This window comes from Sorex araneus, chromosome 6 (assembly GCF_027595985.1).
Source record: "Sorex araneus isolate mSorAra2 chromosome 6, mSorAra2.pri, whole genome shotgun sequence".
Lineage (NCBI taxonomy): Eukaryota > Metazoa > Chordata > Mammalia > Eulipotyphla > Soricidae > Sorex > Sorex araneus.
Genome location: NC_073307.1, coordinates 101,301,036 through 101,328,247, shown reverse-complemented (window position 1 = coordinate 101,328,247; position 27,212 = coordinate 101,301,036). Strand labels below are relative to the sequence as shown.

General features: G+C 41.0%; 2 protein-coding genes across 4 annotated transcripts in view; one reads left to right on the top strand and one right to left on the bottom strand.

Annotated features, from left to right (window-relative positions):
* The window catches only part of FAM168A (family with sequence similarity 168 member A), a 187,170-nt gene that overhangs the window by 38,808 nt on the left and 121,150 nt on the right, over positions 1–27,212 (bottom strand). For all 3 annotated transcript variants that reach the window (XM_012934934.2, XM_055141780.1, XM_004618202.2), the window contains one exon: positions 22,006–22,093. In XM_012934934.2, the coding sequence (XP_012790388.1) occupies positions 22,006–22,075 (70 nt within the window). In that variant the 5' untranslated portion in view covers positions 22,076–22,093. The remainder of the gene's footprint in view (positions 1–22,005; positions 22,094–27,212) is intronic.
* LOC129405582 (isopentenyl-diphosphate Delta-isomerase 1-like) lies at positions 9,916–10,822 on the top strand. The gene has a single exon (XM_055141781.1). The coding sequence runs from the start codon at positions 9,954–9,956 to the stop codon at positions 10,635–10,637; it is 684 nt and encodes a 227-aa protein (XP_054997756.1). The 5' UTR covers positions 9,916–9,953; the 3' UTR covers positions 10,638–10,822.

Below are 27,212 nucleotides of genomic sequence, written 5' to 3'. Positions count from 1 at the left end.
GAATTACTCCTCGTGGTGCTCGGGGGACCATATGGGATGCTGGGAATCGAACCTGGGTTGGCTGCATGCAAGGCAAATGCCCTACCACAGTGCTATTCCTCCAGCCCAGAAGAGGAAATTCTACAAATCTAAGAATATCTCTAAAGTTTCCTATTTGTAAGTATGGGAGATACCTTTGGTGGGTAGGGGTGGGAGGGACAGTTTGGTCCAGACCCAGTGGTGCTAAGGGGACCATGTGATGCTCGGCATAAAACCAGGGTAGACAGAATGCAAGGCAAGTGCTTTAACCCCTGTACAATCTCACCAGCATTGTGGGAGATATTTTAAGGGAAAGCAGATGGCCATTCTGTTTCAATCCCCACTCCAAGCATATGATGCTATTTCTCTCCAGCATCTGTGAGGCAGAAGGGATTTATTTTACATGGTACAGACTGTTTGGTGAAAGATTTCTGAGTTCCCTGAATCTATCTTCTAGATAGATTAGCTTGAACAAGAAGAGATTTTGCATATTAATGATTTGGTCGATGAATTCCTTCCCCTTTTAGGCTAACTTACTATTTTATTACATTATTCTGTTTAAAGAGATGTGTGGTAAAGGGAAATTTTTTTCCTCAGACTTAATAAAGAATGTTAAGATACTTCATTTTTCTATATGAAAAGAAGCTGTTGGGCTGAATGCAGAGCCCGGAGTAATTCCAGAAATAGAGCTACCAGGATTGTGTTTAGCACACAAAGCATGCACTCTATCACTGAGCTATCCCTGTGATTCACTTTGTCTTGATTTTTACTTACTGCTTTTTTTGGCCCATATTCAATGGTGCTCATAGGCTACTCCCAGATCTGTGCTCAGATTCTGTGGTGCCAAGAAAAAAACCTAGAACTCCGCATGCAAAGCATGTGCTCAGGCTGTTAAGCTCCCTTCGACCCCAGCTCTACATATTTAAAAGGTTAGTTAATAGAGACCTGTCATTTCACTGGTGAAGTCCTGAAGGAAACAGGTGGGAAATAATAAGCTTGGCAAAAGCAGCAGGACTTGTTTTCAAATAAAATGAAATCTGGGTCATGTCTAAGTCATAGATCCCCAGAATATAATCCCATTTCAATACCTATTTGTTTTGGGGTCACACCTGGTAGTATTCAAGGCTTACTCCTGGCTCTATACTCAGGGACTATCCCTAGTAGTGCTCAGGGGACTATATCAACCCTATTGCATGCTGGAGAGGGAACTTGGGCCAGCCACATGAAGGCACGCACCCTACTCACTGTACTATACCTCTGGTCCTTATGTTCAACAGCTATTTTGTTTAATCAAATTTTCAATCTCTATTTTTGTATCTACATAAAAATACTCATAGCTACTATTCAATAAAAAAAACTCATAGCAAAAAAAAAGCTCATAGCTACTACTCAATTAAAAAAGCTCTCATATTTTCACAGGTGAGAAAATTGAGGCTCTGTGTGCTGAAGAAATTTGCAAGAGGTTGCATAAGGTTATATAATTATGGCTGAATCCAGATCTACCTGATAAAGGAAGACTTTTTTCTGAGTTATTTTCTCCTTTTATTTATGGTTTTTGAATTACAGGGGATCACATGGTACCAGGGACTAAACCTGGGTAGGTACTGAGCAAGGCAATCCACTGTATTAATTTCTCTGCCCCCTCCCTCATTATTTTCTTTTTCTTTTTTTATTATTTTCTTTTAAACAAAGAAAGCATCATTAGGACTTTCTCTGTATAATGCAAATGATACTGAATACACTTGAACTGAGTTAGACAGTGTATTAAATTATGATGCACTCAGTCTCATCTTAACAACTGGGTAATTAGATCAACCTAATCTTCTGAATTTTACTGCTTGTTTTATTACTGCCTATTATCAGTTGAAACTATAACAGGAAGTTCATGAGTCTTACACAAAGAAAATAGGCTACAAAGAAAAGACTATTTACTCACAGTGAATATCTCGATGGGCCCAAGCAAATTATAAGATGCTCTATATCTCAGTTCCCAGATCCATAAAATGGAGATAACATCATATTGTCCCATACATAGCAATAAATATTCTTTTTTTTTTCCTTTTTGGGTCACACCCAGCGATGCTCAGGGGTTTCTCAAGGCTCTGCACTCAGGAATTACTCTTGGCGGTGCTTGGGGGACCATATGGGATGCCGGGGATTAAACCCGGGTCGGCCACATGCAAGGCAAATGCCCTACCCGCTGTACTATCAATTTGACCCAGCAATAAATATTCTTTAGTAAGTTAAGTACAAGCAAAATAGGGAATTCTCAAGAATTATAATCATTCTACCTGAAAAACACTGAAAAAGAAAGTCTTTTCACACACACTGGTCTCAGTACTTTTGAAAACTCAGTAAAAGTTATAACCATGCAACCTGTCACCTAAACCAGAGGAAGACTGAGATAAATCCAATGCCCACATGCCCTCAATCCCACGTTAAGTTCTAATTTATTCATTTATATATATATATAAAATTCTCCAAATACTCAATGTCTATTCTATGCCAGACACTATTCTCTCCAAAGATGTCTCAAACACATCCTCTCCACCTCACCCCAAATACCATTCCTAGTTCAGTTCCCATGAATGATCTAGTCTAAGAGCTTCCTAACTTTGTCCTGACCTCCATTTTCTCTCCTATTCATCCTCCTCTGGCATCCAGAGAGACTTTTCAAAAATGCCTATCTATTTATCATGTCAAAAACTCTCTGGTGGCCCAGAATAAAGTTCCAAAACAGTGCCCAAAGAAGAATAAAGGTTATTGCTGGGATGAAGTCCCAAATTTCTTAGCACATACAGCTTAAGGACCCTCCAAGTCTGGCTCCTATCCATCCAGATGCCCTATTTCCTTTCCTGCCAATCCTGGCTGCCATTTATACTTCACTGGCACCAAGTGCACAGCTTTTCTAGAATATTCCACTCAACTATTCCGTTTCCATGTCACTGTTCAGGCTGCCCTTAATACTTAGCTTGTCTTTCCCTTGTGCTTTACGTCATCTCCAACTCTTCAAAAGTCTTTCATTACCTTCCCTCCTCCAGGCTAGATTAGGGGTCCGTGCTGGAGACTCCCTAAGCTAACTCTTATAATTATTACCAAATTATAATTCTGTGTTTCTCATATGCATGTCCCTCAATTTGGTAAATCTAGTATCACCCCAGTGATGACCCCTAAGTGTGGTTCTGTTTATGTTCATATGTTCCAGGAGGGGGCTGCTCCTTGAATTCTCACTGTCTAAACCAGGTGATTTTTTTGTTGCTGTTATTTGTTTTTGGTGTGTAGGGGGTTACACTAGCACTGTTCAGGGGCTACTCCTGGCTCTGTGCTTCTCTGCCTGCTCCCAGCAGTGCTTAGGGGATCATGTGATGCCAGAATCAAATCCCAGTCTCCCATGGGCAAACCATGCTTTCTGGCTCCTAAACCTATACTTTTTTCAAACTATAAGGGCCACATCCAACAGTATTCAGCATGGAAGGTGCAAGCAATGTAATTCAGTGCAAGGGCTTGGTTACGTTTAGGAGCCCCCAAAATAACACCCAGGCCAAGGGGGATCGAGGGGCCATGTCTGTTGATGATCAAACTTGGGGCCTGCCACTTGAAGAAAATCCCTAGTCCCTCTTAACCTAGCCTTCTCAGTCTCTCTTTCTCTCTAATCACCAAGCAGCTGATGCCTAGGATCCAGCCAAGAAAAAGTCACAAACTAAGGACCAAGTAATTCTCTGCTGACTCAAGCCCCAAGGCAGAGAAAAAGAGCATGGACTTTAGATTCAGATAAAGGCTCTGATGACAGTTTTGCCATTCAAACTTTGAATTCAGGCAAGTTATTACTTCATCTCACTGAACGTCAGCTTTCTCTTAAAGTGGAATAATAACTTTGCAGGGCTGGGGTAATGAAAATACTACTTATAAAATATTACTTGTTATGTGTCAAGTGTGCTCTATAATTTACAGTGATCTCATTAAATCTTCACAATCCCTTCATGGTACCCGTCTATTATGATCTTTGTTTTATTAATAAGAGAACAACTAGAGATTCTAAGTTACTTGTCCAGATGCTGTGGTAGACTGGGCTGGCTAAATGCTGCTCATTTCCACTCCACTCTGAGCTTTGATAAAGATTAGAAAAAGAAAAATTTCACTTTCCTAGCACTCAAAGGAAGCCAGGCAGTCCAGTTTTGACTAATGGGATTTACACAAAACCTTAGAAATTTTGGGAGACTTTGCTTTATGAGTAAAAGAGCAAATACCACTAATGGTTTCCTACACTTGACCACAGACAAGAAAATCTCCAACTATCTTATCATAGGTCAAATTATCTCAGATCAAGAGAGTAAGCCAAGGGGCTGGAGTGATAGCACAGCGGGTAGGGCGTTTGCCTTGCACGTGGCTGACCCGGGTTTGATTCCCAGCATCCCATATGGTCCCCTAAGCACTGCCAGGGGTGGTTCCTGAGTGCAGAGCCAGGAGTAACTAACCTCTGTGCATCACCGGGTGTGACCCAAAAAGAAAAAAAAAAGAAGGTAAGCCAAGAATAATGGAATACAAATCATTAAGCTTAACAAATCAACAGCAGGTGTAAAAAAATAAAGACTTCATATTTTATGTTAGATCTGCACTTTCTGTTTATGCTACCATTACTCAAATTTCCCAGAAGCATCCTCAAGCATCTATAAGTAATATACAGAAATCAAACAATGAAATTAAGATTCAAAGAGAATCTTTCCTGCTTTGCATGCAGGAAACCCAGAGGCCCTTGGAGCACGGAGTAGACTGTGAACGTTACCAGGTTTAGCCCAGAAAACAAAATTTTAAAAAACAACAACACAAAAACCAAACTCCACAAGACTCAGGGGCTGGAGCAATAGTACAGAGGGCAGGTTGCTTGCCTTGTACTTGGCCAACCTGGGTTCAATTCCTAGTACCCCATATGGTCCTTTGAGACTGCCAAGAGTTACCTCTGAGCATAGAGCCAGGAGAAAACCCTGAGCACAACCAGGTGTGGCCGGAAAATCAATAAAACACCCCACAAGATTCAAATTAAACAACATTGACCTTTTATTTACAGAAGATTTATTCTATGAGTTATTTTCACTGTTAGATTTTAATAGTGGAGCTGGAGTGATAATACAGTGGGTAGGACATTTGCCTTGCATGCGGTCAACCCAGGTTCAATTCCCAGCATACCAAGCACCCCCTGGAGTAATTCCTGAGCGCAGAGCCAGGAGTAACCCCTGAGCATCGCTGGGTGTGACCCAAAAAGAAAAAAAAAGATCTTAATAGTGAAAATAAGGCATTAAATTCTTCCTCCTCGTCCACCTTGGGGGAGATAAACCGCAGCCTCCCCAGTGTGCTAAATGCCAGCAAACCTACAGCCAGCAGTGCTCAGGAGGCCACACAGTACCATCAATTGGACCCTGGGCCCTGCGTATACCAGGAACATGGTCCTGTCCTTTGAGCTATCGTCTGGCTCCAAAGCATGAATGTTTTGTTAAGTACTCAAAAGTAGGCAGTCTTAACCATTAAACTATGTGAGTCCAGACCTATCACTGATATTGAAATGGTGCAAGTACTCAAATGAGGAAAACAATCATAGTAATATCAACGGTTCAGTCTTCCTTTTTTTTTTTTTTTTTTTTTTGGCTTTTTTTAGGTCTCACCCAGCGATGCTCAGGGGCTACTTTTGGCTCTGGAATTTCTCCTAGTGGTGCTTGGAGGACCAAATGGGATGCCCGGACCGAACCCAGGTCGTTCGCGTGCAAGGCAAAACTCCCTACTCGCTGTCCTATTGCTCCGGCCCCCAGTTTTCTTCCTTAAAGCTTTAAGCCCCTCTAGAAATTCAGCACTGCAACTTGTATCACAACATGGCTTCCCAGCAACAGGCCACCCCTGTTGGACAGTTTTAGTTTTGCCTGTATTTCTGAATTCGGTTCTTCCAGCAATGGGTCAAGAAGAACGGGAAGGAAGATATGAAGTCAGATCTAGCTGCTCACTGCTTCCTATTTCAGGACACCACGAGGACTTCAGGCCTTCTGCCATGCAGATGGAACGCAAAGATTTCAAGGAACTCAGCATAAACTTGCAATCATGAGAGCATTTGTCCAAGCTTCCGCCTGCCAAGTTACCTTTGGAGGTAACAGTGTGGGTTTGTAGTTTAAACAAGAACAAGAACAAGGACTATTGATTTTTCTGCCCCTTTCTCTTGCTGAGAGCAGTAATAACAAAAATCTGATTTAGACACTTAAATTCAAGTACCTTCCCCACCAGCTGAGCAAATTTTAAGTGATCACACTCTTGCCCTTACCCAACATGAGTCCTTTTAAAGTTAGTTTTGGGGGCCAATTACTTAGTTTTTCAAAGATGTGCAAAGAAAGAGATAGGACTGTTGTCTTTCATCCTGGAAACTGTAGCTTCAATCCCTGTCTAGGGTTGAGAGCTGCTTGCTTCATAGACCTCCCCATGTGAAAAGAGGTCAACCAGCTGTAACACAGCGACACCTCTCTGTCAAAGCTGACATACAATCTCTGTTTCGAAAGCTGGGTGGAACTCCAAGGGTATTTTCCCAGAGAATGATGACACTGACAATGGCAATGTTCCTAGACAAACTCATTGAATTGGGAGAGAAAAGAAAGTCTATTTATTGAACATTTACTAACTGGCATATGTAAGTAAGCATCAGATTCCTCTAGAGACTCATGAAAATACAAATTGCTAGAACCACCTCCAACGTTTCAGATCCGGTCTGAAACAGACCCAAGAATTTGATTTTCGAATCAATTCTGAGACCTGAGGATTATACCTAGAAGCTGCTGCTGTTAGATATAATGCAATCATCAGAGAGACTTTGGAAACCACAACTGGCCACCTCTAGATGTTGGAAAAGTCCCTCTTTAGAGGAGGTTTTTAACAGTATATTCATCCTGCTTTCAGCCTTTTTTTTAAAAAAAAAAATTAAAAACAAAACAACTCCCGTTCCTGCAATATCAACAGTTTTCTATAGGTTTCTCTTTGACTAAGGATGAAATATCAAGTGTTTCAGGACACTGGGCAATGCCTATTGGTTTTTAGAAAAGGGCATTTCCTAGGAGCTCTATCTATAGTCTGGAAGAAAAGATGGATCTGCACTGCTGTCTCCCAGGGCCTTGAACACTTAAGGAGCAACTGCTCTTAAGAAAAAGGAACTGTTGGTAAGGTTCAATATCAATATTGCAAACCTCAGTGGCCAAAAGGGTGTGTGTGGGGGGGGGGAGAGGGAGAGAGAAAGAGAGAGAGAGAGAGAGAGAGAGAGAGAGAGAGAGAGAGAGAGAGAGAGAGAGAGAGAGAGAGGTAGGGGTACAATGAGGGAACCTGGGGACACTGGTGCTGGGAAACGTACTCTGGTAGAGGGGTGGGTGTTGGAACACTGTATGACTGAGATCCAATCATTAACAGTTTTGTCAAAAAATAAATATACAGCATTGTCGTCCCGTCCCGTTGTTCACTGATTTGATCGAGTGGGCACCAGTAACGTCTCCATTGTGATACATTACTGTTTTGTTACTTGTTACTGTTTTGGGCATATAGAATATGTCACGGGGAGCTTGTCAGGCTCTGCCATGCGTTTGGGATACTCTCAGTAGCTTGCTGGGCATTTCGAGAGGGAAAGAGGAATCAAACCTGGGTCGGCCGCGTGCAAGGCAAATGCCCTACCCGCTGTGCTATCACTCCAGCCCAATGAAATAAACACAACGGTATCTGTTAAAAAAAAAAAAGAAAGAAAGAAAAAATAAACAACAACAACAAAAAACCCTTCTGATCATAATAGTGATTGTCCAGCATGTTTTGATGCCTGGAAAATAATGCCTACATCAATCCAGAAGCTGTCTCTGAAAAAGGAGGTCCTTTATTTTATTTTTTTTTATCTGCACAATATTTTATGTTGAAATTGAAATAAAAATTTAAATTTTCCCGAAAAATGAAAACATTAAAATTCCCAGAACAATACAATCTACATTTTCTCATTGAATTTTCCCCACTGAGTGTTTAGCATGTGGTTGGACAAAGCATCCACATTATTATAATTTATTAGGAAACTTAAGAAAAGGAAAAATGCAAAGAACATTCTTTAAACTGTAGCACAGAAAAAGTAGTTTGCACACAATAGTTTAAGAATCACAAAATTTTTGAACTTCTTAGTAGTAGCAATGGAAACTTAGTATTATATATCTGTGCAAACTACACATTGAGCTCATAGCAAAATAAACACAATTTACGCACAAGAAAATTGTGCACATTTTAAGGAGGTCCTTTATTTTTGTAAAAATAAAGAAAATTTGGGGCTGGAGCGATAGCACAGTGGGTAGAGCATTTTACCTTGCACATGGTCAACCTGGGTTCGATTCCCAGCATTCCATATGGTCCCCCAGCACCACCAGGAGTAATTCCTGAGTGCACGAGCCAGGAGTAATCCCTGTGTATTGCTGGGTGTGACCCAAAAAGCAAAAAACAAAAACACATAAAAAAAAAAAAACCTTTATATTCTGAAAAAAAAAAAAAAAAAGGAACTGTTAAAATTAAATTTTAACTTTGGAGAAACTGCTCTCGACTATCTTCCCACTGATACAGAGACAAATTCGGTCTTTTCTAATATTAAGTACATTTGGATACGAAGATTTCCAAAATACTGTGTGTGGCTAATAATACTCAATGAAGAATAACCACTATTGTTAATAACAGATGTTACTATGAGCCCACCCACAGGAGAGACAGCTCACACTAGTGTATAGGACATGAGAGGTTTCCTCTCTACCCACAAATCTTTTTTTTTTTTTTGGCTTTTTTTTTGGGTCACACCTGGCAATGCACAGAGGTTACTCCTGGCTCTGTACTCAGGAATTACCCCTGGCCGTGCTCAGGGGACCATATGATCTACCCACAAATCTTTATTTTATTTTTTTGTGGTGAAGGATCCAACCAGGTCCTTCACATGCAAGGCTATTGCTCTACCACTGAGTGCTACAGCCCTTTAACCCATGCACCCTGTTTTCAAGTTCTGAACTTCCTCAGATCCTACCCAGAAACCCCATGATTCCTTTAGAAAACAGACCAATTCTGCCCTCAAATGCTAATGAATTCTCTTTAAAACAGAAAAAGAACATTCTGGTGCTAGTATATTTTCTAATCTCATCAGCCTGCCCAAGTTGTTAACCTCCCGGATAAGAAGACTCATCAAGCCTACTTCTGATTAGCTTTGACGAGCTTTGCTTGATTTTAAAAGTTCTTACAGAAAAATATATCTCCTTGAAGCCTCACAAACAAGTGACTGGCTAAGTGTTACTACTGGTACTTTATAGAGGAGGAAATCGAGGCCGTCAGAAATAAACCAAATTGTTCAAATTTTTAGTCAGCTATAGAGCCAACAACAAAAAGTTCTGACTTTGACTAGGAGCTCATTCCTTTACATGAACTAAAAGAAGTCATCCAGTGACACTATGACTATGCAGCATAGCCAAAAGTTCTTATAGTCTCACTAGTTTTTCAGCTATGAGGTTATAAAATTATGTTTATGTTGACAAAGAACTTAGGAATTAATAGCAAACAAAATGAACAGTTTTAGTTTCAGGCAGAGGAAACTCATTTGCTGGCAGTGACTATGGCTACACCCTACCAGAGAGAGTGGCTTGGAAAAAGCTTTCATAGTTTCCACTGATATTGCTCGAGAATGTCAGAAACAGGAGTGGAGCAATGGTACTGCTGGTAGGGTACTTGCCTTGCATAGGACCAACCTGGGTTCAATCCCCAGCATCACATATGGTTCCCTGAGCTCCACCAAGACTGATTCCTGAGCGCAGAGCCAGCAAAAAGCACTGAGCACAGCCAAGTGTGGCCAGAAACACAAACAGAAAAGAATGTCAACTCAGCCGCCCGGAGCCTGGGGACAGATCAGACCTTTTGTGACAATGCCTGAAATAAATTTTGATAAGTTGGATAAGGAGCAAGTTCAACTGCTCTCAGAGATGTGCATTCTTATTGATGAAAATGACAATAAAATTGGAGCTGACACCAAGAAGAATTGTCACCTGAATGAAAATACAGATAAAGGATTATTGCATCAAGCTTTTAGTGTCTTCTTGTTTAACGATGAAAATAAGCTACTGCTGCAACAGAGATCAGATGCTAAAATTACCTTTCCAGGTTGCTTTACCAATTCCTGTTGTAGTCACCCACTTAGTAATCCAGGAGAGCTAGAAGAAAATGATGCAATTGGAGTAAGAAGAGCCGCTCAGAGGCGTTTGAAGGCCGAATTAGGAATTCCAATGGAAGAGGTTCTTCCAGAAGAATTTACTTATCTAACACGGATGTATTACAAGGCCCAGTCTGATGGTATTTGGGGAGAACATGAAATTGATTACATTTTGTTTTTGAAGAAGAATGTGACTTTGAATCCAGACCCCAATGAGATTAAAAGCTACAGTTATGTGTCAAAGGAAGAACTGAAAGAACTTCTGAAAAAGGCAGCCAATGGTGAAGTTAAGTTAACTCCTTGGTTTAAGATTATTTCAGAAGCTTTTCTCTTTAAGTGGTGGGATAATTTAAATCATTTGAGTCAGTTTATTGACCATGACAAAATACATAGAATGTAAATAGGGAAGTGAGTGATTAGTAAAATACTGAAATTTTTAAGCAATTTGGTTCCTAATTCACAGATACCTTATTTGAAAATTTGATACTTTGCAACCAGAGATTGTGGGGGAAAGACAAATTTATTTCACACACTCATTTATGTGCTATCTGTAAAAGCCACATACCAGAAATAGTTGGGAAAAAGAGAGAGTATGTGAAGCTCCTTGTTTTGTTAAGATAAAGGGGTTTTTTGGGGGCTTTGTTTTTTGTTTTTGGGATAAACATTTTTGGAACACAGAACTTTGCCATCTGCCAGCTGGTTTACATATCATTAAAATTTTATCTAAGTATTGTTCAAGGGAAATTAATGCTCTCTATGCCAATTCTGCCATTGTAGTTTGTGTGTTTAATCAGTTTTATATTTAAAGTCAAACATTACTTTTGGTTATAGTATTGGTTAGGCTTGGTCTTTTGTTTTGTTTTGGGGCCATACCTGGTGATGCTCAGGGTTTACTCCTGGCTCTGCGCTGAGGGTTCACTCCTGGTGGGCTTGGGGAACCACATGGGATGGGTTCCAGGAATCCAGACACCCTCCCACTGTACTATCTCTCTGCCCCTACATTGATCTTTTAAATTGTCTTTGTCCATGAAAGTGGCTTTAGAGTCACTGTGCATTTACAGCTTTTGTCAGTCTTTGAAACAGATTCTTAACCTAAGCACCATTGACACTTGGGCTGGATATTTCTTTGTTGTGGGGGTTCATCCTGTGCATTGTAGGATGTTTAACATCCCTGGCACTACCCGTTGGATACCAGTAGCACCTCTTCATGAAGTCGTTTGTCACTAGGTGCCTCTCCTCAGGACAGAATCATTGTTCTCTGAAGGCCATATTGTAGAAGAAGGAATAGGATTTGTGTTTAGTAATTTTGGATTATGGGACATTTATTCATATTGAAACTGTGAATCATGCACTTTTAAAAACTCTTGACATAGGGGCTGACATTGGGGCTTGACATTTGCCTTGCATATGGCCGACCCAGGTTCGATTCCCAGCATCCCATATGGTCCCCTGAGCACTGCCAGGGGTAACTCCTGAGTGCAGAGCCAGGAATAACCCCATGTACATCGCCGGGTGTGACCCAAAAAGCAAAAAAAAAAAAAAAAAAAAAAAAAACCTCTTGACATAGATTTCTTAGATTTGAAGTGTTAAGTGATTTTACTACCTTTGACTTACAAAGCTCTAAATGATCCTAAATTTAAGAGAAAAATTCATTTCTTATTAATCATGAACTTTATAATTTTAAGACTGTACACCAAATATTTATTGGAAAACAATAAAATATTTTATCACACACACAAAAAAAAAAAGAAGAAAAGAAAAGAATGTCAAGATGCCCTGGGCATAACATTCTGGCTGAAGGAAGGTACTGGACATAGAAAATTATGTTAAAGATGCAAAAGAAATAGATTAAGGAATATTAGACAGTAACTGACTTCTCACCTCCGACATAGCTGTGAACCACTTCCCACTCCCTGCATCATATTCCCATGGCAATGTGCAATGTGTTTTTCCTGCTGGACCTGAAATAGTCGCACAATAGCCTACTTGTGTCTTGTGTGCTGTAGTTTTCTCCATTCATGTGTCTTCCCCTTCTGACAGACTTGGACAACTTCAGGAGGATACACCAGGGAGGCGCAATATACACAAAGGATGCACCGTCACAGCGTGTATTCACAAAACTGATAGTCAATGATCTGAATAATAGAGTATATACCAAAAAATTGGAAGGCCAGAGTTCATCCTAACCAATTCACTCAGGCCTATTCTGTGGCAGCAAAACCCTTTCCTCAAATAAGAGCTCATCTCATAGTCTAATACATGACACAGGCCGAGCAGATCTCCACTAGAAGGGAAGGGAACGCCTATTTGTCACAGTGCTGCTCTTACAGATTCCTAAGGCATCCTGAGGAACACCTTCCTCATTTTTTTGAATGAGGAAACTGAGCCAAACATGAAGAAACTTTTCTTTTCTTTTTTTTTTTTTTTGCTTTTTGGGTCACACCCAGCGATGCTCAGATGCTCAGGGGTTACTCCTGGCTTTGCACTCAGAAATTACTCCTGGCAGTGCTTGGGGGACCATATGGGATGCCGGGGATCGAACCCGGGTCGGCCGCGTGCAAGGCAAACGCCCTACCCGCTGTGCTATCGCTCCGGCCCCAAACATGAAGAAACTTTTCAATTCAAGACCTGCCCACATTCAGCACAGGACAGGTTGAGTCTTTGATATCAAGCAAAAGTATAATGAAATTCTTTATTGCCTCAAAAAAAGCATTTAACCTTTTATATCAGTTTTTTTCATCTATAAGACCCAATAATGTTATCTATCTCTGGGCTGCTATGGAGATGAAATGAAATGAACTATATAAAGCATCCAGCACACGTATGGTACAACTTAGGTGCTCAGAAGTTACTATAGGAGTAGTATTACAATAATCAGGGCTGAAACCTGGAGAACCCTTGAGTTTTGTTCAGCAAACCTGATGCCTATCAAAGAATGTCTTTCCAGAAAAAAGATGTAGTAGCATCCTTGAGGGTGGCAAAGCAGTTTTCAAACACCTTAATGTAGGTATTAATGTACCTTGCAGGAGGGTTTAACATGGAGGTTAGGGCTTCAATCTGTGGAATACATGGCTTCCCAATCATCATCCGTTTAGCCCTGGATGCTTCTAAGCACTACCGGGATGTGGCTAAGGTTCTCAAGCACTGCAGTGGGGGTGGGGGGAACCATAATACTTGGACCCTAGTATTGAACTGCCAGTCCATCCAGTTGGTCAAGTATCACTGTAGTCACTTCTGGGTCCCTTAAGCACAGCTTGGGATGAGCACCTCCCCACCCCATCCCCAGCAAAAAACAAAAACAAAAACAAACTCTTAAGTGATATTTTTCCAAGCACAAGCAGGTAACTAAATCCAAAGTTGCCAGCCCTGGGGCCAGAGCGCTAGTACAGTGGGTAAGGCGCTTGCCTTGCAAACTGCCAACCCGGGTTTGATCCTTGGCATCCATGTAGTCCCCTGAGCCCTGCCAGGAGCAATTCCTGAGTGCAGAGCCAGGAGTAAGTCCTGAGCACTGCTGGGTTTCCCCTCCACCCTCCAACTCCCTACCTGCCACCCCGCAAAAAAAAAAAAAAAAAAAAAGTTCTCAGTATGGTAACAAGTAAAGTTTTCTTTGACCAATATAAAAGATAGGAAATGGAGAGCTACTGGTGAATATTTACACCCTTTAATAGAAATATACCAATGACTTAATACAGCAATGTGGCTCCAGTGACAGAGTGACTCTGTCACTGTACACAAATACACAGAATTCACATTTTCCAATGAAGCAGGACAGTGGCTGTTGGTATTTGTAAAGAATGTTAAAAGAAGACCTTCCTCACGCAATAATTAAAAAATACATATTTGCCTGATACTGTCTTTAATGGTAACAAACATTTAAAGGTAACAAACATTTTTAAATATGATGGTGAAGACTTTTGTTTTTAAAAGCATACTGACATTGCGAGAGATACCACAGAAGATGGTAAACTAGGAATCTCCAGAAATCCATCTTCATCAAAACCGAGCTGGGGGGGCTGGAGAGATAGCACAGCGGGTAGGGCGTTTGCCTTGCACGCGGCTGACCCGGGTTCAAATCCCAGCATCCCATATGGTCCCCTGAGCACAGCCAGGGGTAATTCCTGAGTGCAGAGCCAGGAGTAACCCCTGTGCATCGCCAGGTGTGACCCAAAAAAAAAAAAAAAACCGAGCTGGAAAAAACTGTGAACCTAACTATTTAAGAACAGTGAAGTCTAGCCAGCATGCAGGGAGAATTTGCTGAAGAGGCAGGTAAAACTCATTTTCTCGGGGGCTGGAGTGATAGCACAGCTGGTAGGACATTTGCCTTGCACAAGACCGATCGGGGTTTGATTCCCAGCATCCCATATGGTCCCCTGAGCACCACCAGGAGAAACTCCTGAGTGCAGAGCCAGGAATAACCCCTGTGCATCGCCAGGTGTGACCCAAAAAGAAAAACAAAATAAAACAAAAAAAACCTCATTTCTCCCCTTATGGCAGAAGCACAGAGCAGAAAGGATAAGGTCTGCCCAAGTTCCAGGTAGGCTCTAAGGCAAGTGTAGGCATCAAGAACTTGTCCTCTTGGGCCAGAGTGATAATATAGTGGGCAGGGCACTGCCATGTATGCAACCAACCCAGGTTCAATCCCTGGCATCTCATATTGTCCCCCAAATCCTCTAGGAGTGATTCCTGAGGGCAGAACCAGGAATAAGCCCTAAGTACTATTGGGTGTGGCCACATGCAAGGCAAGTGTCCTACCTACTGTACTACTACTCCAGCCCAGTCTCACATTATTTTTGTTTGTTTACTTTTAGGACACATCTTATGTGGGACTATAGTTGATGCTGAGGATCAAATCAGCATTAGCCACATGCAAAGCTAATGCCTTACCTTTGGTACAATCTCTCTGGCTCAACATAAAGAACATTTTAAAAGGTCAAAAGGAAAAAAAAAGGAGAAAAATTAGGCCTTGACAATATTCCACGCTTTCCACAGAGAAACATTTCCAAGGTCTTCTTGTAAAAAGATGCTCCAGACTACAGAGACTGCTATTATAATCAATCGAGGTGAAGGGTGTTCAACTGTTCACTACACATAATACCTATATTGTTCAGCTTGGGATGCCGTAACGATATACTATATGGGTGGCACGAACTATTTTCTTACAGTTTCAAAATCTGGGTTGCTCTAAGGAAAGGGTCAGCCTCGAGTGAGGGTTCTCTTCTTGACATGCTGAAGGAAGGGTTCTTGTTAGAACTTTACATGGCAGAGAGAGAACTGCAGTGTCTTCCTCTTCTTTTAAAGGCACTAATACCTTATAATGTCATCTAAACCTTATTATCTTCCCCAAACCCCATCTCCAAATACTATCACATTGAGAGATAAGTGCTTCAACATATATTTTGGAGAAGGGGAACCCAAGTCATTATCAATGCTTCATATAGAAGCTTATCAACATACCATGTTCTCTTTTTCAAGATGTACAGGAGCTAACTATACTATGTTCTTGAACTTTTTTTGCTGAGCGTAGGGGGTACACCCAACTATGCTCAGGGGTTACTCTTGGCTCTGCACTCAGGACTAACTCCTGGTGGTGCACAGGGGACCATACTGGATGTCGAGGATTGAACCCAGGTAACTGAGTACAAGGAAAGCACCCTGTTATACTATCTGTCTGGCCCCATTCATGAATTACCTTAAGTATAAAAATATTGTTTGTAAATAGTAATTTTGGTTTTCTGGTACAAACTAAGTGTTCAGTAGAGGAGGTTTTTTGGTTTGTTTTTTTTTTTTTTTGGCCTTTGGAATACACCTATGTTGAGGGCTTACTCCTGACTCTGATCTGGGATCACTCTTGGCAGTGCTCAGGGGACCATATGGGGTACTAGGGACCAAACCTGGGTCGTCTGCATTCAAGGCTAGTGGCCAACCTATGTCTCTGCCTTAGCAAAGTTGTTTTTAAAAGGAAACTGAGAGGCCTGGAGAAATGGCAGAGGAGTTAAGATGCTTGCCTTGCACATGACCAAATCTGGTTTATTCTCCAGAACTATGTATGATCCCCCAAACACTGCCAGGGTGATCCTGAGCAATGCTGAGAGAAGGGAGAGGGAGACAAAGAGACAGATAGACAAACAGAGACAGAGAGACAGACAGAGAAAGAAAGAGAGAAATATAGAAAACACTATCAGGAGATAACCGTTCACTAGAATAAATTGCACTGCGATAATACTGTAATTTTTAAGTGTTTATTTCTTGGTAGTGCTAAGAATGGAATCTAGGGTCTCGTACATGCAAAGTCTGTACTGTACCATTGAGCTAAACACCCAGTTCCTATGACATTATAACTAGAAAAATGTATTTGGTTTTGGTGCCTATACTCCTAAAATCCTGGCAAATTTCTAAGTGATGAAAGTGGTATGTGTCTTTTGTTTGTTTTTGTGTCACACCTGGAGATGCATAGGGATTACTCCTGGCTCTGCACTTGGGAATTACTCCTGGTGATGCTCAGGGAACCTTTTGGGACCCTGGGAACCAAACTTGGGTTGGCTGTGTGCAAGGCAAGTGCTCTACCTGCTGTACTATTTCTCTAGCCCTGTAAGTGTCTTATTATTCACAGCAAACTCTATTGATCATATTTGAGTTTATATCAATGTGCTGACTTTTGGAAAGTACTAAGGATAGGGGCTGATTTCCAGAGTAATTACCTGAATAGAGGGTAGGAACTTTCGGTCTCATTGCCCTCAAACCTCAGAAGCTGCAGACTGAATTAACCATCACGGGTCAGTGATTCAATACCCTCATGTCTATGTAATAAAAGTTCTATAAAAGCCTACAAGGACAAGTCTGAAGAGATTCCAGGCTGATGAATGCATGGAGGGGTTAGGAGAGGATATGCTGGCTTCAGACTCCTTTCTACGCACACTACCTTACACATCTCTTCAATCTGGCTGATTTACAGGGTCTTATAATAACCCAATAATGTTATACTTGAATAAAGTGGTTTTCTGAGTTCTATGAGCTGCTCGATCAAATTAAGCGAGCTAAAGAATGACCATAGAAGCCTCTGGTTTACAGCCAGTCAGTAGTCAGCAGTCTTGAGACAGACACTTGAACAGAGCCACCCTTGGGGGCTGAATGAACCTGTGGAATGTGACACTCTCTCCGGGTAGAAGGGTCAGAATTAAGTTGGAGATACCCAACTGGTGGTGGAGAATTGCTTGGTGTGAGAGGAAAAAAACCCATACACAAGAACTGGCTTCAGAATTGTAATTACAAAACTGTATTATACTTCCCTCTTAGACACTAAAGAGTTCTACTTGGTTTTCTTTTTGGGGAGGGAGCGGTTTTTCTTTTTTGGTGATGCTCAGGGGTTACTCCTTGCTCTGCACTCAGGAATGACTCCTGGCAGTCCTCAAGGAACCACATGGGATGCCAGGGATTGAACCCTGGTAGGCTGTGTACAGGGCAAATACCCTACCCATTGTACTACTGCTCTGGCCCTTCAAGCCGGTCTTTCTAAGCTCTGTTTCCTATGACCACCGCAACTTCTGAAGCAGATACTAGTCTTGACCTTCCTTACTTCTTCACATCCTTAGCCTACCTCAAACTGTTAGTCAGGAACAGTTTTTGAGTTCCCCAAAGGCAAGAGTTGCTAGTCCTAAACTGAAAAATTCTACAAACTGATTATTGCTAAAAGCAATAAAGGGAAACTCATATTTTAAGACACATTAGCATGTTGTAAGAGAAAGCACATGAACTTTGATCTGACTGTAAGAGGGTAGAGAGAAAGTACAGTGGGTAGAACACTAGGTTTGATCCCTGGAGCCCTATATGGTCCCCTGAACAGAGCTGGGATTTAAATTTGGTTGCTATTCATTGAGTGGAAACACAATTACCAAATCCTATTTTGTTCCAGGCAGAGCCAAAATCTGTTCCTTTCCTAGGGCTGGAGCAGTGTGACAGTGGGTAAGGAACTTGCTTTGCATGTGGCCAATGCAGGTTCAATCCTTGGCACCCCACATGATGGATCCTCTGAGCAATTCTAGGATTTATCCTTGAGTGCTGAGCCAGGAACACTACAGGGGTGGCCCAAAAAAACAGCATCAAGTTCTGTTCCCTTTCCAGTACAAAACATTGCCTAATTTTCTTTGTAAACCATTCACCTGGTTTTCAAGTTTTAATAGTTTAGTAAGAATGAAGGCAGCCAAGATCAGAGGAAACTGGCAGAATTCCTTTGTGCCCTGTTTATCACAGCAGCTCAAGTCCCTCTGGCACAGAAACAAGGTTGCTGGAATGGTCTAACTGGAAGAGAAAACCAACAGGTCTGAGTAGAGTGGACCTGGGCACTGCTCAGTGGGTTGTAGTTACTGGAATTAATGTCATTGAGATAAATACATCCTGTTGCTTATCGATTTGCTCGAGCGGGCACCAGTTAACGGTCTCCATTGTGAGACTAGATGAGCTACGGGATGACAGTGACAGTGACAGTGAAGATAAATACATATATTCAAACAGAAAATATTTACTATTAAGGTTACATAAGGGCAGAATCTCCTGACCCTGCACCAGGCTGTCTTTACTGGGGCCCCTCGGAGGGGGCAGGTTGAGTTTCTCTCCCCACCCCAAGCAGAACCCCGGAGCCGAAAACCTCCACAACCCAGCTGCAGCCATGCTCAAGGCCACTCTCCACACACTCAGACGAGCCTCACCCATGAGGGAGCCAACAGAGGAACCCAGGTATGTGGGACCCATGGCTGAGATCTACAAGCCTGCTCGTTATCTGGACTGGGCCTCCTCCACCCAGATCCCCAGTTTTCCAGCAGTTTGGCAGTTACAACTACAAACTCCCCCCAGCGCCATGTAATCTTATCAATAGCCAAGATCCAGAGACTATAAAATAAAACTCCCAGAAGACAGTGATGCAGTACTTCCTGGAGTACACGGCCACGAATCTTATACTCTAGCCCACTGATGTAACTAAAGTAGCACACATTTGTTTGGTTTTAACATACTTTCTTGTATCTTATATACGGGCTTAATTTGCTCCAGAATGAAGTACAACAACCTTCACACACTTCCCTCTTATTGTGGTGGGAAGATGCTCGCTGAGGGGTGGGTGTTTGAATATTATCTGTAATGAACTATTGCAAACTACTTTATGAAAATAAAAACTATAAAAATCGCAAAAAAAAAGGTTACATAAAGATAATAAAGCTGTTGTGATAATAAAAGCATATGAACTTTTAAAAAGTGAGGATGGCTGTAGTCATATCAAACTCAACCTCCAATATATTGATTTCTGTGAGTAATTTGGGTTATACAGCACTGAGAAAAATCCTGATGCACAAATGTAATTAACTGTAAATGTTAGAAGAATTTTTTTATTAAAATGCATTCTTAGAAACTTAGGTCAACACACTGATCATCTCTTATGTACTCAAGTTTTATTAAAAGTACTGATAAAAATAAAATACTTGAAAAATATAAAGTATTATGCTAGTTGGTTTTCCCTTTTTTTGTCCTGAAACACATCTTGTATGGGAATTTATCTCCCTAATAAAAAGTCCCAAGGATGGGATATGCTCCTAAGATAGGTAAGATAGTTTAGGTATCAAAATGCAAAAGGTTTTGCAAAAAATGCATCCAGGAAAGAGTAATATAGCAAGAAAGAGCAAAATAAATAGTTGCAAAAATGTGCCAAGCAAGCACAGAATAAGACTGTTTAGGTCTTTTAGATGTAGGGACAACATGGGTAAAAACAGGAGAGGAAACTGTCACGACTTTACTCAGAACCCTTTTCTGGGGGCTGGAAGGGGAGTTGGGCCGAACCTGGATATGTTGAGGAATATATCCACACTTGGAAATTACTTCTGGTGGTGGTCAGGGACCATATGGATTGCTGGGGGTTGAATTCAGGTCAGCTGCATCCAAGGCAAGTGCCCAACTCACTGTACTATGACTTGTGCCCCTTTTACTTGTTACTTTTTTTTTTCTCTGCTTTTTGGGTCACACCTGGTGATGCACAGGGCTTACTCCTGGCTTTCCACTCAGGAATTACTCCTGGTGGTGCTCAAGGGACCATATGGGATGCTGGGAATCGAACCTGGGTCTGCCGTGTGCCAGGCAAGTGCCCTACCCACTGTGCTATTGCTCCAGCCCCACTTGGTACTTTTCAGGGTACCTGCTGATTAGCTGAGATAGCCCAGCCTCTGATCTTCATGTTCCTACTGTATCTTAACGTCTCTGTTAACTCAAACAATGTCAGCTTGGGTGGGAGAGCAATGTAGTACTGAACCAATGTGTGCCAATGTACACATGAGTACCAATGTACTCAGCGCTGCTCAGGCAACCTAAGGCTTGGACAACCTGTGTTTGTTTCTCTCCTGTCTATCTGTTCATAACATTCTCTTTGAACAGTTTCATGACCAAGCTTGCAGGATCTATTTGGCAAGATTTATGACACCCTGGGGTATTCCAAGCTATATCCGCTGGGTGGCTCAGGGAACCATGAGGTGCCAGGGATTAAATACTGCATTCTTGCATGCAAAATATAAGCTATCTCCTGGGTCCTACCCTAGTACTCTTAAAGAACAAAATCTGAAAAAACACAATCAAGCATTTTCTGAGAGTCCTTCAGGACCGGTCTAGGAGGCTGCCCAACACACACAGTAAAGTGCAGTTATGAAAGCAACTGGCTCATTCTCCTTACTGCCAATGAGGATGAAGCCTCCACCTGCAACCTTCACCTCTGCCACTAAGACTATGTTATCTACTTTCTGAACTCCATCTTCCCCTTTTCTACTCTTTAACCCTGCTAACCTTAAGTACTAAGTGTCCCTGATATGGGGGTATTACTTCTATTTGTTTGTTTATACTGTTACATTTCCCTTGGTTTTATATTCATTATATCGTTGAAGGTTCCTAATACTCTGGTGAAGCACCGGAGTAACGTACACACATTTTCTCTTTTATTTCCACTGCCATATATACTACTCTAAATAATAATAACTATGGTGAAGCATTTACTTTGTGCAGATATTGTATACTGAGAGCCTTCACAGGCTCATTCAATCCTCAGAGCAGCCCTATGAAAAAGAACTACTACTATTGGCCTCATTGTGCACATGAGAACACAAAAGCTCTGGAAGGTTAGAAAACTTGCCAAAACCCAAGTAAGGGAGAGAATGTTCCCTGGGAAAGTGCTGAGTCAGAGTCAAGTTCTTAAAGAGAGAGTTCTTAAAATTGTTAGGGAACAATGGCATTCTCACAGAGGGACAACATACAAACGGCAGGGAAGTAGGAAGTAGCTTGACATGCAGTTCAAGAAAAAGATCAGTCTTCAAAATCAACAGAGCAAGGTTGAAATATTTATTTCTGGTTTTCTCTAAGACCTCTTAGGGTGATTTTGGTTTTATTACTTATGGAATGGGCATGACTATCCTGTGTAAAACTTCTTAAAAATTAAAGCAAGCTATAGTATGTGAAAATACTCCACAAAGGGTCAGATCTATGGGGCAGGTCATATTATTTATTGAAATAAATGTTGCTTATTTTTCTCCTCAAGTTGTTGAGAATTTAATAATTATTATTATTAATCTTGGTCTCAAGAATGTCCTTTCTATCTCTATTAGACCCTAGGCATGTCTTCCTTCTCTGAGTTCCCAAGAATCCCTAGGGCTTTTGGAAATGGAAATACCAAGTCATTCCAGAGGTTATTTGGTAATGTCTTTAACCACCTTTTCTCAAAAAATGAGAACCATCCTCTCACCACTCACCAGTGTAGGCCATGTTCTTGGGGTTGCCATAAGGAGCCCCAGGCTGCACGGGGCTGTAAACGGGGTTCATTGTGGAAGACTGAGGATCCTACAGAGAAAAAAGAAAACAGCACCGATTAATGATTGTTCATTCTCCCTGACATCAGCTTATATAGATAATTTTCAGTATCCTCACAGAGGAGAACAAGGAATCATTGAAAAAAAAGATTACATAAAAACCCATATGATTATACTACCCTATGTACTTGTTATCTTACAGAAGAAGATGCTGAGAAACATAAGGTGATAACTTACATAATGTCACCCAGGCTTTCGAGCTCTTAGTTCGTTACCAGTCAACTATCCTACACACAAAGTAGGCACTAGTATACTGCATGACATTAGCTAAATTACTTCCCTCTCTAGACAGTGTCCTGATGTAAAATGAATGAATTTAGGCACTCTGGAGTCCTTTCTAATTCTAATGATACTTGTGTAAGAATTGGCAAAGGATGGGTTTCTACTGGGGAGCACTGGTGCCTAGTGATGAACATGTAGACTGCTGGAAGAAACTAACTCATGCAATCCTCCACATGCAGAGGACAAGATCCCACCATGGGAAAAACAAAACAAAACATGAATTTACTGCCACTGATCATTTTGTTATAGACAAGGAAACATAGCCAAGATCTCTTTCAAAATGTATTCAAGGGAAAGAAATAAACGTGAAAATTTGTGTGTAGTAAGTATCACCTGAACAAGTGCTTCGTTAATTATCTTAATGAAGCACATTCTCCATTCTGATTAATGCAATAGCTCTCATTAAGCTCTATTAGCGAGTCAATTTGTCCTACCTTGTTATGGAAACCATTTCTGACACAAAGGCCAATGCATATTTGAAAAGGTGTCTCCAAATATATTATTTACATTTCATAAAAACCCGTATTGTATTCAATATGCCAAAAACAGTAACAAGTCTCACAATGGAGACGTTACTGGTGCCCGCTTGAGCAACTAGATGAGCGATGGGATGACAGTGACAGTGACACTTCATAAAAATCAAACAATTTCTTCCTAACTAGGTTCACATGATAGAAGAGCAATTTTTTTTGGTCATTAACTTCTCCTGCAGCACCTCAGGATAGGAAATAAGTCAAATGTTTGAGACAGGCAATCAACAGCTGGCTTGATGACAACTATTCTGCCATTTGTCTGTACATGGCTCTGGAATGAAGGTAGAGAAAAGATTCCTAAGGAAAGGAAGTTGAGGCAATAAGACAGGAAAAGGAAAACACCAGCGGTCAATTTCAGAGACTAGAACCTCTTGAAAAATGCCAATATGCAGCCCTGGAAAATCACCCTAGGCCAATAGGCTAGTTTAAATTACCATGAGTCAACAAACTGAACTTAAAACAACTTTAGGATGGAAGTTATGGAAAGTACACGTTCCCATACAACTTAAGGAAGAAGTATTCTCATAGCTAGAATTATCTAAGTAACACTATCTAAAAATATAAGCATTCTCCTGACACCAGGAGGAAGCGGGGGAGAGAGAAAGAGAAATTATAGATGTTAAAATACACTGCAAGCTTAAAAGTGGCATGCAAATACAAACAACGACAGTAGCTAAATAAGCATGAGTAAGGAAGACAGGCACTGCACGGCATCACTGGCTCTGTAAAAGCTGAGCACTCTCCTACTAAGAAGTTACTCTCCATCTGCTGCTGACTGACCAAAGTATGAACTTACTTTTCATAACCAGAGAAACTCATCCATTTTCAAACTGGTCTCCTGCTGGCCCCAAATTGGGGCTGCAGCCTCAGAAAGACAGCTTGTCTGGGCAGCTCCCTATAATAGCATAAATTCCAACCCCAATTAATGACAAGAAGAAATGAGATCTCTCAGGGGTTCAACATTGGGAGTAAGAAAGAGAGTCGTTTTACAGGCACACTTCCTGGCTTCAAGGGAAAGTCAGCTTTTTCTAGCAGAATCTACAAAATGATGACAGTTTGGGGAAAGGCTAAAATCTGGGTGTGGTGGTAGTCATAATTTGAATATATTCTGAAGACCAAGCTGACAGAAACTGTTAATGGATTAAATATAAAATCTGAGAGCAAGATGGACATTAAAGATTATCCCAAAGCCATACCACAAAATCATAATAATTTTAAATGTCATTTACTAGAATGAGAACTCTGAGAGGAACAAGCTTTAGAGTGAAGAACAAAAACTTGAATTTAAACTTCAATTTGAATTGCCTAAGAATTCTGATTACTGTATGGCCAACATACACAATTAGTCTGTAAAGGTTAATCATAACCACTATTACCAATATTGTCACTACTATCAGTAGCTCCTGTATACCTGTCACAGGACAAATGCTATGGTAGGGGCTTATTAAGTCCTGACAAGTCTTAGAGTCACAATTATTGCAAAGTATTATTTTCACCTTAGATAGGTAAACAGACTTTAAGCCCAAAGAAAGGAAACGACTTGCATAACATCTCACAATCAAGAATTGAGATAAGTTTCAAACCCATCTGATTACACTGTCCAAGGTACTTCCACAGCTAAACAAGGTTTTCCATCTTCTAACCAAGCTCTGGTCTAACAGGACCTGATGTTCCTTTAACTCAGGTCTTGGGCTCTTTCTAGACCCAGAAAGTTCCCAGACTATTGGAACTTCATAACTCCTACCATGTCCTTGATGGACAAATATGGGAACTTACAAACCATGTCCTTCCTGGACAAATATGGGAACTTACAAAACAGCAAGTACTGCCTATTAGCCTCCTAGAATTTTAGCTACTATATGACACCCATCCAATCTGATATTACTTCTTCAATAAGACAGACTTAGGGATGTTCATTATATAAGTTCTGCCTGGCTGTCTCTCCAGATCCAAGAAGGATTTTTCTCCTGAGTGCTAAATCACAATGAGCCCATATAACTTGTGCCAGCAAATAATTCTGCAATAGCTTCCCATCTTATTCAGAATAATATTCAAAGTCTTTACAAAAAATTTACTGAGAGCCTGGAGAAATATCACAAGGGGTCAAAACCTTTGCCTATAGTTGACCTTGGTTCAATCAACAGCACTACATTATGGTACCCAAAGTACAGCCAGGAATGATTCCTGAGCATCACAGGGTGCAATCCCAAAATAAAACAAGTCTATAAAGGGCTTATGTGATTTGGTTTTACAAGTTCAGCCCTCTAGTTACAACTCTTCCTGCTATCACCTTTTCTCTCTTGCAGTCACAAGGAGGTCCTTGTTCCCTGAACAAACCAGGCATACTTGTGTCTCGGGGACTTTGCACTTGCTTTCCCCCCACACTGAGACACCCTTCCTCAGATATCTGTATTTCTCCACTTCACTGAGATCTGTTTAAATGTCACCCTATTAATACCCAAAGACAATTGAAAAAGAAAGAACATGAGAATACCCAAAGACAAAAAAAAAAAAAAAGAACATGAGAACTGGTATTCAGTAGAAATTTTGTGTTTTATGTATGAAACCCTATTAGCAACAGTACTGTAAACCACATTGTCAAAATCTTATTAAAGAAAAACAAAACAAAAAACCTCTCATAGAAGCAGGCAAACGGATATGTGTTTGCTGGGGGGGGGGGGAGTGGGAAGGGCATTGGTGGAGGGAAGGGGAACTAGTAAAGAGATTGGTGTTAAAATGTAGGCCTGATGGGGAGCAGGAGCAATAGCACAGTGGTTAGGGCATTTGCCTTCAATGTGGCTGACCTGGGTTCGATCTCTGGCATCCCATATGGTCCCCCAAGCACCATGTGATTTGGTTTTACAATCACATGGTTTTTTTGATTCCTAAGTGTAGAGCCAGAAGTAACCTCTGAGTATCACCAGGTGTGAGCCAAAAAGAAAAAAAAAAAAAAAACAACAACTCCCCCCAAAAAATGTATGCCTGAAACCCAATCATTTTAGATAACTTCATAATTTCACTGTGAGAAAAATAAAAAGGAAAAAGAGAAAAGAAAAAAGAAAGGGAAAGGTCACTCTATTAGAAAGTCCCTCTTTAACCAAGTCTATCTAAAAATTCCTACCCAGATTGTTATTCTGTTTTGGCGAGCTTTACTTTTCTCATCAACTATAATTACATGATGTGTTTTCCTGTTTTTTTTTTTTTGGCTTGTTTTGGGGCCACATCTGGTGGTGCTCAGGACTTACTCCTGGTTCTGGGCTCAGGGATCACTCCTGACGGGACTTTGGGAACCATATGAGGTACTGGGGGGGGGTCAAACCAAGGTAAGCCATATGCAAGTACCTTAGCCACTATACTATCTCTTTGGCCTCTTTCCTGCCTCTTTGTTTATTCTCTTCCCCATTATAGTAAGTTCAATAAGAATAATGATTCTGTATTCCCAGAATATTATATAGCACATAATAGGATCTAAACAAAAAACAGCTGAATGACTAATGACTCCATGTTTCTCCAAAAGATAACTTAAAAAATTTCAAGGTTCGGGACTGGAGCGATAGCACAGCGGGCAGGGCATTTGCCTTGTACATGGCCAACCCGGGTTGGATTCCCAGCATCCCATGTGGTCCCCTGAGCACTGCCAGGAGTAATTCCTGAGTGCAGAGCCAGGAGTAACCCCTGTGCATCTCAAGGTGTGACCCAAAAAGCAAAAAAAAAAAAAAAAATCAAGGTGCTTTGCAGTTCTTGGCACATCCCAGTGATTTATTTCACTACATACCTCTCTGGTATTTATATCCAATGTCTAGAGGTAACTCTACTGAAAGTTTCTTTTGGGCAGAACAAGCAGGTATAAGCCAAGCAGTGATGTTCCCGTATAGAGGGGAAAAAGACAGAGGCATTAGCGGCTTCCCTCCAGAAGGAGCTGACTCATTCCCAAGATATTCTGCAAGTGGTGGTCTACTATCATCAAAAATCAGTTGGGGGCCAGAAAGATAAAAATACAAGAATTAATTGTCCCTCCATGAATAAGTAAAAAAACCAATCCATCAATAAAACAAAAATCAAATAAAAAAAAAAGAGTTAAGGCACTTGCCTTGCAACTGGCCGACACTAGTTCAAACATCTCATGTGGTCCTCTAGCTCTGCAAGGTCTGGAATGACCCCTAAGAACTGCTGGACATGACCCCAAACAAAACAAAACAAAACAAAACAACAACAAAAAACCCACTTAGAATATCTATTTCAAATTAACCGCAAAATCTAGGAGTGCAAATGAAA

What these genes read in the sequence shown, in the direction of transcription:
- LOC129405582 (XM_055141781.1), top strand. Translation starts at nt 9,954, where the DNA reads ATGCCTGAAATAAATTTTGATAAGTTGGATAAGGAGCAAGTTCAACTG.